Genomic DNA, 14,661 nt, shown 5'->3' with positions numbered 1-14,661 from the left:
TTTTTAAATTTTGGAGAGATCCAAACATATAATAGTAATAAAATCTTACAAATACTAATAATACTAAATACTTTTTTGTTGTTTAGAAGGCTTGAAACAAGAACTTGCATAGCCATACACACTTGACTCCAACATGAACTTAATATACATTTGATTGAAAATCAGAAATTTTCTTGGTGACGAAATCCTTGACCTGTGAGATCAACTGAGATGACTCGGGCAATTCAGGAAATATATAAAACGCATGAATCGACGATGGATACTCAATCAATTGAGCATTTTTCCCTGATTTTTTCAACCACTCATAATACTTCTTTTGCCAATCTTGTAACGGGTCAAACCCACCCACAAACAAAAGGGTATCCGGGTAATATAAACCCGACAAATCCTCCGAATTTGGCCCGCTCACATTCGCCGCCCCATGATCGCGATCCGACCCCTCCGGCAGAAACGCCTTCCACAGCCAGTCCGTCCTCGCCATCGATACCAGCGGTGCCCCGTCCAACTTAACCTCCGCAGCCGTCCGCTCCTCCCCGCCGAACCACGGCTGGATTGAAACCAACCCGACGACCCGAATCAACTGGAGCCCCGACTTGCCGATCCGAACCGCAACATTGTGAGCCAAATTCGCGCCGGCGCTGTCGCCGGCGAGGAAGCATTTCGACAAGTCAGCATTGTCCGGCAGCACCGCGCGGTTCTCGTCGAGGAACCTGAGGATATCCTCGCCGTCGTCGTATTGGGAAGGGTACCGGTGCTCCGGTGCGAGGCGGTAGTTGACGGAGACGACGACGGCGGGGATTCGCCGGCAGAAACGTCGGCAGACGGCGTCGTATGCGAAAGAATCCGGCGAGAGGAATGCGAAGGCGCCGCCGTGGAAGAAAATGAAGACGGGGAGGCCGTCGTCGGCATCGGCGGCGGTGGGGTTGTAGATTCGGAACCAGAGGTTCCGTTTGGCGTCGACGGTGACGTCTTTGGTGGAAACGCCTTTAACGGGTTTGGCGTTGGCTTGGGTTTTGCGATCGAGGAAGTTCATGAGACGGCGATTAACAGTGCCGTTAGAGCGGCGTGAAAAGTCCGTTAGGGTAGAGAGAAAGGAAATTGAAACGCGGGTTGTCCATGGTAGAACGGCTTTTGCTTTTGGAGTTTCGGAAGCCATTCTTCCTTTGCTTCTGTCACTCACTCAAAAGTAAAAGCCAACACGACGCCATTTTAAATATAATTTACGAGAAAGTTAGGGTGGTTGGTGGGTTAGGAAAATAATTGGAGTTTCTCGTAGCTAAATCTTTTACTAACTAATTAAGTCGTTACATTTGGTTGGATGATAATTTTAAATTGGAAGAAAATTTAAGGGTTGGTAAAGAGTATCTTAAATACTCAACAAATTAGATTAACTTTTATGTATTATCAACACCTAAAATCATTTAATAAAAACATATAAATATGCATTTATGCTAGATATCAGTTTTAAAGTGATTATTGAACATTTTTTTAGAAGAAAGTGATTTTTTTTTCTACAGAAGAAAGTGATTCTTGTTCAAATTTAAAAATCATTTGGAACTTTTTTACCAAGACTTCGTTTGAATCCCATATGTGCCTTTTGTTTTTCGACTAGCATAAAGTTGCTTGTTCTTTCTTTTGGATGGTTTTCTTCGCCTTCATCTTATTTTTTGATTTCATAGATGAGAGGAAAAATAGTTAAAATTCAGATTAAAAAAATAAAAAAAATGTTTTCAGAACTTACTTTTTTTTATATTTTATCAGCTCAAAATCGAAAATACATCACTGTTTTCATTTTTTAAAAATTCATTCAAGAAAAATGTTAAATTATGTTTTTGTTACTTAAAATTTTACGATTCTTTCCCATCAAATGTACTTCCTAGGATTTCCCGTTAGTTATTCTAAAATTTTAAATGGATTATATAACGTAAAAATAAAGGCAATAGAAAACGGAGGAAAATACTCATTGAATAAAAAAAGGACAGGAGTAATGTGTGGTGATGTGATGACAAAAACAAATAAATGAAGTAAAGAGGTACTACTGAATGCAATCAATGCAAAGTTGCACATGAACATGATCAATCTTTAAGGCATCTAACTCTACTATTTATTATGAAGATGCATTCTTCAGCTCTTAGGCATGCCATGATGCAATGCAAATGGGATGGATTGGGACAGTTTTGTTTGGCTTTAAAATCAACATTATTATCAGAAGAGATTATAAAAACATTCAGATTTAATTATGACTTTAATGGTTATACATTTATAACTATAAAAATTTCTATAATTAATTATTAAAAAATTATCCAAACTATAACTCTTTTATCGAAAAATTATCTTTAGTATAACATTTAAAATAATTATTGTATTTTTTTAAAAAATTATTAGATTATGTTAAGTAAAATTGTTTTACACTAAATAATCTATTTTTTCTCCATATATATTCCAAATGGGTTTTAACTAGCTTTATTTTTCACCTCTCATTTGTTTAAAAATTTAGTTCATTTATAGAGTAGTTATTTATGTATACTTTAAAGTATATTTTACCATATCCTAATCTAATATTTTAAAGGATATTTATTATTTCATGAAAGAAATAAATGGTGAGTTCATTGGGCAGTTGATTGGTGGGGGGATAGTTAGAAAGCTTGAAATTTTTTGCATGTGCTCACCTTATCAAACCTGTTTATGCCAACATTTATAAATATGAACTGTATTTCTTTATTTTTCTCTTTTTTTGCGAAGTCGGGTGTAAATTCTTTTAAAATGTCAAACTGAATTAAGTTTAATAGATTGATTTGTATAGTTCGATATATAATTACACGGAACTTTTTCACCCACTCCCTTCTTCGAATCTTAATCCAATCAAAAATATCATTTTAAAAAAAACAATTGATCTTCTAAGTTGAGTACTTTACCGACTTTTCTATTATATTTTATAACTAATATTTTTCCATTTAAAATTAAAATATTAAATTATATATTTTAATACTTATTTTTTACATTTTATGTAAATCATCTTAATATTATTAATCTTACAAATTATTTTTTAGTGACATTAATAATATTATGAAAACTATTTAATGAAATTAGAGCTTATTGTAATTGTAATCTATGTTAAAAAAATATGTTAGTGATCAATTAAATTCATTAGACTAGTTAGTAATGAGTTTAATTAATCTGGATTGGGTCATTTTTTTTATTTTTCTCATTGGGCTGAAATTGTTACTTCTTGGAGCCCAAACCATAATATACTTATACCCCTTGGTAGGGGATGCTATTGCCACTACCAAATTTGTTATTGGCATTATAAGATCATGCAAAATTTCTCTTTTTTTCACTCACCTAATTGTTCTCACCCCTCTCCTACCTCACATCCAAACCACACTAACCCTTTCCTTCAACCATCAGCCCTCATTATCAAACTGCCTAGATGGGGGTCGCTTGGGTGGTGGCGTCTCGCATGTGCGAAGGGTGACAAGATTGGGGTCATGTGTGATCTGATCTTGTTGTTGTTGTAGTTCATGACGATATTGGGGTGTGATCATGGTGAGATGGCTTGCGCACAATGGCATAATGGTGCTATTGGCATGCAACGTACAAAGGAATCATATTTCCGTTATTCAATTTTTTTTACCCCTTTTGTAAATAATGGAAATACGATTTTGTTGTATCATATTTTTGTTATTTATTTTTTTTCACACCTCTTCAATGAATAACGAAATCATGATTTCATTATATAGTTGTACAACAAAATCATATTTTCGTGAAAAAGATAATTTTGAAATTATATAAAAAAAAACACCCACATGGGTAATTTGAATAGCAAAAGTGATAGTTGTAATAGAAGCTCCCCCTTGTTAGATCAAGTTGAATTCATACATTGAAGCCCTAATGTCTACGTGGGCAGCTGCCTCTTTTCAGTTCAAGAGTCGAGTCACGTTTTATACTCAATTAACTATCTATCACAAAGAAGGGTAGTTATGTTATATTATATATAAGTCTAATGTTGTAACATTAGTCGTTATACAAATCTTTGGTGAGGCAGATTTTTCGCTGCAAGAGGGAAATAACTTTTTCATGCTCCCAAAGGGGTCACTTTGTTGGAGAAACAAAAGCTGACTCCAACTGTATCACAATTTCAAATTTTATACTAATAAATAGCCTTTTACCAATGACTTTAATATAGCACGACTTTGTTTAATGATGTCCTTAATTATGAATTGGCAATTTGACCTCAGTGAGCAAATTTTTAATTTACGTACGTACATGCATCGGCCCCTAACAGCAATAATTAAACAAAAAATCTGTACATTTTGCAGTACGGCAGGCCTATCTTGCATCATTTTGAATGATAGTATTAATAAAATTATAAAGGTTATAGATTACAATCTTCAAAGTTCTAATAGTGGCCAACCTTTATTCACGAAATCTGCTAACTATAATAGTGCAGTGTAGCACTTCATATCACAATCTCGTTAATTACTATTTCTTGAATCCAAATCCAAATGTCTAGAATTTCCAACACATGTGGGAATCATTCCATAATGAAGAACCCTTAATTAAGCAGAAAGGAATATTATATGGAGTAAGTTGGCAATTGATACAATTATTAAGACGAAGTTATATTTGTATGCTTATTATATTGTAGCTTGTATGCATCTTACTCCAGTGAAGGGAGTACTTGATCTGTGATTCGGCTTTTGAAGGAAGAAAATGCAATTTACCTAATGGTGGTAATGCTCTGTTTTTATTAAGTAATCGAGTCTACCAATCTCAATTAATATTAACCAATATAAAATGGTTTCTAAATACGAAAGTCCCCCTCACAATTTTTTTTCCTCAAATAGAGTTATGAAAGTCGCCAAACATAATAACTTTTACTATTTCTAAATCTGTTTTCTTTTAATATAATTTTCTCCATTAGTTTAACCTATGTTTGAGATTTTTTTAGAAATATAATAATCATTAATCTATGTTTAGAAATAACATTTTAACTCTTTCAAAAAGTTAAAAAAAAATCATTTCTTTGAAATAAACTGAACTAAATATAAATTTAATTTTTTGATCTCAAATGAAAAAACATTGTACCATAAAAATGAACTTTCTTAACACTTGGCGCATAGATGTTAGATCCACGGCAACTTTTTTTTTGTTAATATATATATATACTTCACAGTCTTTTTGTGATCTGTCTCTTTCACTTTATTCTTGATTATTTTGTTCTACTTCTCCATGCATGTAAATGTTTGCCGCGAACAAACCATTTACGCATAATATATGACTACTTTTTTCTCTTTCGTACTTATACAATAGATACAATCTTAAGGAATCCGAAAAAACTTAGTGAATTGGAACCACGTACTGTAAATTGTTCTCTCATGTCATAAAAGCAAAAGGCTGAAACAAAAGGCTGCAGGTTATAGGTTCTTAGATGATTTTCCATTATGTTTACATCTCTTTCAGAGATATGATTGAGATCCATGTTGGATCCAATGTATATGTTAAAACTTTGAAGAAGAAAAAATTATATGTCTAAATATCTTTTTTTTATAAATTTAATTAATTAATTCTCAAAAATAAAAAAATTAGTTATTAGTATTATCAATTTTTTTTCTTAATTTATATATTTCTATCCAAACCACTCCTACTACTAATGAGATATACTCTTTTTTTTTGCAAATATTTTTGTTGGTTTTAATTCTTTTAATCTCATTTTTTTGAGTGATTTTAATCTCTCTCCGATACGTGATAAATATATTACGTAAAAATAATAATTATTTTTTTTTGTTGATAATGTATGTAATTCTTTAGTTAATTTTTATTGGTTATATATATGAAGAAACAAAATAAAGTTTCTAAAATATTTTTCATACAAGGCAAAGATAGAGTTTTTAAGAGCCTATGACAATAATATATTTGGCCTATTATTGAACTTAGAGAAATAACTCATTAGGGATATTTTCAAATCTCTAATTTAATTCATATAAAAAATAGTGGTAGTAGATCATATTTAAATGATCAAAATTATAAGATAAATATACATGTCTCTTTATATAGTCATGTAACTATTGACTATTTATATATGATTTGGATCGATTTACAATACTCACATTAGATATTTATTTATCTAATTTACGTTCCATATATTTGTTTATATATATCTTGAACTCACCATGTATCTGCATCTTTTAATTTTAATTATTTGAATATGATATAACAACTTATATTTATTATGCATGTGGCTTAAAAGTCTCATTTTAAATGTGAATAATTTTTACCAGACTCAAAACCTACACCATTTAAAAGAAATATAATTATTTACATTTGAACTAAATTTTGATAAAAAAGAATTGAATATTGATATTTCCTTCTTGTTTCAAAGACAAAGAGACACGGATTATACAAGTAATACACGTGTTTTTTATTTTTAATAAAAAGAGAAACATAGATCGTTAGATGAAAAACTACTTAATTACATGTGATGTACAAGAAATCAAATAAAGTATTGTTAATTGATGAAGACTTTGAAGGCTTTGAAAATCAGAGCCAGCCTAGCTATGTGAATATTCAAAAAATATAAAACTGTCAGCAAAGAGCTAGAAACCACATACGTATATAGTTTTAAGCTTAATTAAAATATATAGTAGATCTTAAACGTGGCCAACAGAGGGACAATGTAAGAAAATGTTGGATTCGTGGTGCATGCCATGTGGAGGGTTACGAGTTACAAGATAACAACACCTTAGGGAGAAGTTGGTATTGTTGTTAGCAATGAATCTGTTCTGTGAAGATGAATCCAATTGTTTACATTTTCAAAGCATGCATGCAGCCTTATTCAAGGGCATCCAGCACATACTCACAGCAATCAGCAACCTTTTAATATGATAAGTATATAATCATCATACAAATCGATTTCTCAAAGATTGGGTCGATGTTGGTCCAACCAAATCCTGCAAAATGGAACACTATGGCAATTTAATATTCACATATGTGATCTTTGTTATATGCCTAGCTACCATTCTAGATTTCTGGTGCAGTTTCTGTTTGCTTCATTGTATTCCTCTTAGAAGAGCTCAATAAGTTAACTCACCGAACTATTGGTAATTAGAATAAAAGAAAATATAACTCATTATATTGTTGATGGCAAACCTGTTCGAAGTCTTATAAGATTGTTATAGAAGATAATTTTTTTTCTTATAAGTATTTAACACATACATATTTAGAGATTAATGATTAAAGTGAAACAATTCACAATGATAAAATTTTAACAAGTTTTTAAATCAGATTTCAAGTTTTGATACTATGAATAAAAAATATAATTAAGAAAAAAAAAATTCTTTAAACATAATTAGTTAGATAATCATCAATAAAAGTGATACACATTTGGCATAATTGATAACATGATTTTTGAAATTTCGAAACAAATTTACACGAACAAGGTGACTCGAGTCGACTCAGTTTTTGACGGCAGCCGTTTTGTGTTTCAATAATGCGAAAACGGTGCCCTAATAATTGGAAGCATTGCCATGGCTGTCCCCCAAATTTAGACGTGGCAATTTCCTGCTTCTCCACGCACCCTATTACAGCTCACTCACATCAAATTTCTGTCCAACTTTACCCTCCAATATAAAATAGTGTGGGCCCCTCCAACCTTAGAATGAACTCAAAGAAGTGAGAAATTAAAATGTTTTTGTATGATCTAATTTTGTTTTTATTTAATAACCTAATTTCAACCGGAATGTACATTCACTGTAACTAAAATTTTGATTTACTAGAATTAAAACAATTGTGGCAACCAATAGTGTTACAATCAAATAAGACCAAGATTAATAGGATCAACTTAAGTGCAAATCAGATATGGTGCCCATTTCTTTTTAAGATTTTATTCATGCAAATGTAATGCAATATGAATATAATTAAAGATACCTTATTTTCGCCTCTTTTTTACTCACCTCACTTTATTATCCAAGTTTCTGTATAAAAAATTATGAGTGCAATTTTTCAATGCCATTGGGACACGTGTTATACTCATTGTGGGTTCAAAGTTTATATATATTGCCGAAAATTGCACCCCAATTTGGTCATGAAATGTATCACAAACTTTGTTAGAGAAAATCCTATAACAAGTGCACACCATGAGAGCACCATCAGCCATCCTCAGGAGCCTCTCCTTGCGGCGGATTCAGCCGAGGGCCGCCTCAGCCGCGGTGGCCCCGTTGCCGGCGACAACCCAATTCAGCCGTGAGCTCGCAGCGGAACTCACCGCCCTTCAGCCAATAGGCACTACTGGTGGTGAACATGGCATGGCTCAATTACTTGATGCAGCCATCACCACCCAAAAAATTGCCTTAAATTCACTTGCTCAAGTTTCCTACTTAGCCGATGTAGACCGTGGAGCAATGGAAGAGTACCTAGAAACCAACACTGATATTCTTGATGCATGCAATTACTTTGTGGAAAGAATAGAAGACATGAAGAAGTACGTGGAGTCATTGAGGATTGTTGCACATTCTTGTACCAATGCTACTACATCACGTGCATTGGACAAATTGGAGTCATGTCATGGCATAGAAAAGAGATTGAAAACAATGGGGAAGCGTGGCTCTTGTTTGAGGAAAACATTGTTGAGGCAAAAGCTAGGCCAAAAAAGTGAGTTCAGTGAGATTGTGTGTGGGTCTAAGGTCATGGCCTTAATAAGTTGTTTTTCTCTTGAACATGCCTTGTCATTTGATTGTTCCAGAGGTGGATTTCCCATGATGAAGTGTCACCCTATGAATTGTTCATGGTTGAGAATTATGCAGGATTTGGTAGAGGGAAGTGGTGAGAAGAAGAAAAGTAGAAGATCTATGATTGAGTTGCAGCAGACAGTGGATGCAGCTAGGGAATTGAAAGAACAGATTAAGGGTAAGAGGGAAAAACAGATGGTTGAATATTCTTGTGTTGAGAGAGTGAAGAGAAGTTGCGGGGATTTGGAGGGTGGACTTGGTTTTATTGAAGGGAAAGTGAGAGATTTGTATAAAAGTTTGATTGATGTTAGAATGGCTTTGCTGGGAATTCTTTCCCAGGCTTAGAATTTTTAGATCAGATTAATTATAGGAAGTTAATTTCATTAGGAAATTGATCATTTCTGTGTAGGTATGATGCCACTTTGCTGGCAGTCACGGATGTATAGAATTGATCTTGAGATATATTGACAAAAAAATTGACCTCTCTACCAACATTTTATTGCTATTATTGGTTTCTACAGTTTGTTACTTTTTGAGTCATGATTAATTATTCTTATTTGTTTGGTTTCGTGTTAGTTTTGATCATGAGGGTTGCTGATGCTATATTTAATTTGCTACTCCTATAGTTTTGCTTTTGCCAAGTTTGAAAGGTAGAGGCACTTGAGCCAAATAATTTTCTTAAATTTGATCTATCATTAGCTTCTGGTAACCTTAGCTCCCAACCTTTTATTAAGAAAACTTGATAATTGATGTATTAAGAACGGCATATTTTACGAATTCACAACTAGTGAAAGTTGAAACATAATTTTTTTTTAAAAAAAGACAAGAATATATACTTTGTTGGTGAAAACTGACAGTGAAAAATGACTGTCAATGAAACAGACATGATAAAAGATATCAAATTTATTTTCACGAATTTGTACGAACCATACATGTTATAATTATAGTGAAATATAACTTAAAATTCCTTTCCTGAATGGTTATGCATCCTTACTTTTGTTAAAGTTTGATTTCTTCTATTTTCTTACGGATACTTTTAGTATTGTTTCTGTTTGAAAGTTGTTTAAATAGAGAAACGAAGTTTGACCATTCCAACCAATAATAATTGATGAAACAAAACAACCAAGGGTTTAACTCAAAAGATCGAGTTTGATTCTTATAAAAAGATAAAAGATCGACAAGAAACAAAACGTGCTAGAAAAAAAAGAAAAAAAAAACTCAAGCTTATCATCCCCACCAAAGCAAAATAATTCCATTCCATATTCGGTCCACCATAGTTGCGGGCTCAGATTCGAATTAAAAAGGTTGTTCAATGATCAATAGTGGAGTTTAAATTATGACAATGACAAATTGACAATACTCCTCTGAAAGGGAGCTGAATTTGCATCGTGGGTGGGAATCAGAATGAGGGCTAAGCTCTAATTATTGTCTAATATTAGCACTCATATGTTTACCAACCCAACTGATGCAATGAAACTATGAAAGGTTGAAACCTTGAATACTTTCAGACATTATTGTAACTTTTTTACATCCCAGCCTTTCCTATGTAGTTGTATAAAAAAAGATTATATATAAGAATCGAAGATAGTACTAAAAAATTTAAAACAACTAATATATTTTATTCAACAACTGAGTTAGATTCTATTGGTTTATGTACTTGTATAACATTGATGTAAGGAGAAGGGGCTGTGTAAACTTGATACATGTGTTTTGGCTTCTTTGGTCTTGTAGCATCTGCATAACTTATGCAGGGCTGAAAAGCATCAATAAAATTCATCTTAGCTTATAAAAAAAATGTATGTTAAAATTGATAATACTTATTACATCAAATGTATCTCTAAATTCTTATATACCTACATGGAGTCCAATAGTTTTACGCACACGTCTCTTCTCTTCTTTCCTTGTGTTGTTGAAATTATATGATTCGCATGATTTAAAAACACCCACCTTAAAAGTATCAACATTTTTTTTAATAAAAGAATAATATTTGGACGAATTGGAGATAGCTTGCAGCCAGTCCTTAACCCATCACCACTGGTTAAAAGTAAAAGTGAAAAAAAAAGTATCTTGATTCGTTGCTTTTTACATTGAACTCTCTTATCTTTGGAAGCTGAAAACGAGGGTGAAAACTTGGACTGAATTTTTTGCTTCAAGCTGGAAGACGTAATCTGTTTTCAGGGAAAAGGTAAGAAATGTTAACTATTAACGAAAAATCAATTATTAACATTATAATAGAATATACGTACATATATAATAAATTGTAAATTTAATTGAAGTTACCCTATTGGGTTTTTCTTTATGGTTGGGCTTTTTTATTTTTATTTTTTAAATAAATTTATTTTAGTCGAGAATGATCCTAATCCAATTTGATTGAAAGATGTGAGATGGAATGGAATTGATTAAAATGGAATATAATAGAGTGGAATGAAATATATAACTGAATAAAAAATTTACTCAATTGTTTGGATATATTATGATTCAATGAAAAAAAATTCTCTTTTCATCCTTATTCCTCCAAAATTAGGAAAAAAGAAAATGAAGGTAAATAATAGAATGAGAAAAATGTTTACCAGTTTTCATTATGTATTTATCTTCATTTTATTAATTCAAACAAGAACATAATGTTATTATATTCTATTTTCCTATATTCTGCCTATTTCCACTAATCCAAATTTATCGTAACTAAGAAAAGTAAATCAAAGTTATTGAAAAAAAAAAGTAAACAAAAGTAAGAAATTCTTCATTATAATTGAAGTAAAAGCAGAAGTTCATTGGAAAGGGCTACTAATAAAAGCCCAATATACAGGAGAGGTCCAGACCAACAATGTTGTTGACTAATTTGTATCTATGAAGCCATTACACCTTTCACTGAAGATGTATTTCTCATCATCACCGTTTTTTCAGTAAATTACACTCTTCTTTAATAATGTGTACACTTTAACGCGAATGACTTTTTTGTTGTCAATTTTTCCTTCTTTTGTGACTCTAACATTATCATTAACCAGAGTCAAAACCATATTATCAATTTGAGACTTTAAAGGATTAAATAAGAGTTACGAAAAAAACAAAAAGGAAGAAATAAGAAGTGTTTAAACCTTCGTTTCTCCTTACCAAATCCTAATATCAATAATAAGGTATTTTACAATTAGTTGGCTATGACACAAAAGTTGCAGAGGGTGAAAAAATATAGGCGTAAGAGTCATTTATAGTTATTCATCACCGTAAAGTGATTCGTTTTCACTAAAACTAAAGTATAACATTTTGTTTCTTTAAAAACATTTTACTTTATGAAAGTGGATAATGTAATTTTCAGAATTAAAGAAAATAATACAATTTAAACATCTCTAAAGGGGAAATGATATAATTTATCATTTTTTTTTCTAATTTTATCCTCATTAATTAATAGTCTTCCAAAGTTTTTGGTAAGCCTCTGGAATTAAATTCAATTCACCTAAATATTTTGTGCCAAAAAAAATCCCAGACTTTGTGAGGCTTTCTTTTCCACACTGCCAGAGCATATATAATTTAGTAAAATTATGCTGATCATATTTGAAGCCCGTGTATAGATTTTTTTTTTTCGTTTAGTTTGATGATATGATCTCTCTTTTGAATTTGCTATTTCAATTTTTCTGCTCAAAAACAAGTGCCCTGTTATAAACAGTCTCACATAAGAGATATTCAGAATCAGCAGGTGCAATGTGCGGTTGAAATTTCCTAGTCTGTGTGCTGTCATAACTGATCAAATAGAATGCAGAAAACTAGATTTCTGTATAACAGGAAAACATTAAGTAGCCTGTAAATTAATCTCTCACAACTAGTCCAATCTCAGTAGCATAATAACATTTCTTCCACTTTTGAAAATAACTTCTATTCTCATCCAAGGAAAGTACAAAATTTTACTCATGGTGCCAATCACACCCTATGTAACAAATTTACAAGTGCTGATTCTCCAATGTAACATTATTCCAAAATGAACAAGGTAAAGACCAAAAGTTTTGAAGAAAAAAACAGAAAGACAACCACGCAGTTTATGACTTTTGTTGAAATATAGCACAATTTAATACAGAAAAGCTAAGTTTTCATCTCTTCACTTCATATGCTGCTTCCAAACTCTAAAGAAAACTCCCCAAAATTATTTAGCACATAACAGCTTGCAAAACGAGCTCTCTTTTGGCATGCTATTACTCCTGGATCCTCAAATTTCCTTACATAATCTTAAACAAGAGACAAGCATATTTCAAATGATTCCTCTTGGCCCCAGTTGTCTTTTTTTTTTTTTAAATGAATTATCATCTTCTCTTTTTGGTCAGTTATTTTGTAGAAGAATGGCTATCTAACCCTCTGCCCCTATTTCTCTTTTGACTCTAATAATATTTCTTAAAAAATAAAAAGTTAAAAACAACAAAAACTGAGAATCAGGACAACCCTAATCCCACAAATATTGCCCTGGATATGCAAGAACATTCCCTACCCAGACTACTTTGTAAAATATAATTTAGTGTGATCAAGTTAGAAGGGATATGAAAGGGCAGGTATGAAGTGTGATCATCATCCCAAGCAATCATTCACAAAAAAATATATTACCCCGACACGGTAGGACGTTTTGTTCCTTTTTCCTATCTCTCAGTCCAACGTAAAGAAGAAAAAACAGCATTTTTTTTTTGTCTGTTCTGCGTCTTGGGGCTTTTTTTTTTTTTTAATTTTTAAAATTCTTCCTTCCATTGGGGTTTTTGAATTTTTGTATGTTGTCGAAAATTTGGGTTTTTTTTTTTTTTTTTATGATTCTGGGACTGATTATTTGTGTTCTGGGAATTTCCCTTTGACGTGTGAAGGGTGCTTGTTATAGATGAAAATATTTCTGTGGAGGTATATGTTACAACTTATAAATAGCATAATTACATTCCTAGTTTGCTATAACAGATGCATCTACTTTTGGAAAATTTTCTTTTGGTGGAAACAAATACACTGAAAACTCGTTTGTGCGCAAATCAATCAGTGAGTTTTAATTGTATAACACAATTTTTTTTTCAAGTTTTTCCATTTTAAATTTAGTTTAATTTTCACGTACTAATAATTTCACACTATAAAGTACTAACTAATCATGAAACGTACACAAGCTAGTTTTATAATATTTTTACTTACGAAATAGTTTTAGCATATTTACTACTTCAAATTCAAAATTTATATGAATTAATAATTTAATTTGAAATAAAAATAAATTTAAATAAAATTATCAAGATTCAAGATGATTGTGTACTTATTAAAACTAAGTTAAGAACTCAAGTTGGGTTTTAAAATTACAGCAAAAAATTAGTAAGTTTAAAAAAAGTTAAGAATTTGATTTAAATTTTTTTTCATTGGAGATTTGATCGTACATGAAACTACAATTTCGTATAAAGAACGTGGAGGACTTTACGCAACTATTAGTAAATATGAAGTTCCAAAATTTTGCTGATGGCCAAACGAGGTATTGGAGCTGGGGTATAAATCTTCGGGGCCTTGATATGTAAATATTTATGCCATTTATAAGCTTTATTTAGTTAGTTAGTTGTATATTATGAGGTTTTCTCTGGTATTCATATTTATGTATCTTGATCTTTAGTGTGAGAATCATTCCCTAGGCCTAATAATATAAACTTTAGCTCTTTCTACAATTCAATTATCATTGCTCTAAATCCTTTTGGGTTTCCCCTGCTTAATTTTAATGTTACGATATATGTTGGTTCCCTAAAAAGAGTATTTATATGTTGGTTTGGTCCAGTAAAAAAGTATTTGCATGTTGGGATCAATTTTGTTTTAAAAGAATTGGACAATCTTATACAATGTTTTGATGCCATGCCACGATTCTTTAAACTAAATTTAAGGCATGTCATGATACTTTATAACTTATAATGGGAGGCAAAGGCTCCTAGAATAGATCCTAATTAAATAAATA

General features: G+C 31.7%; 1 protein-coding gene across 1 annotated transcript; it reads right to left on the bottom strand.

The window, feature by feature from the left end:
- On the bottom strand, window positions 1-1,217 carry LOC100799285 (probable carboxylesterase 18). The gene has a single exon (XM_003548219.5). It carries the CDS (start codon window positions 1,154-1,156, stop codon window positions 140-142), a length of 1,017 nt encoding a protein of 338 aa, XP_003548267.1. The 5' UTR covers window positions 1,157-1,217; the 3' UTR covers window positions 1-139.
- Between the last annotated feature and the right edge of the window lie 13,444 nt (window positions 1,218-14,661).

Source organism: Glycine max, chromosome 16 (assembly GCF_000004515.6).
Source record: "Glycine max cultivar Williams 82 chromosome 16, Glycine_max_v4.0, whole genome shotgun sequence".
Lineage (NCBI taxonomy): Eukaryota > Viridiplantae > Streptophyta > Magnoliopsida > Fabales > Fabaceae > Glycine > Glycine max.
This window is presented reverse-complemented; position numbering and strand designations above follow the sequence as displayed.

Coding starts and splice junctions, on each gene's coding strand:
- LOC100799285 (XM_003548219.5), bottom strand. CDS start 1,156: ATGGCTTCCGAAACTCCAAAAGCAAAAGCCGTTCTACCATGGACAACC.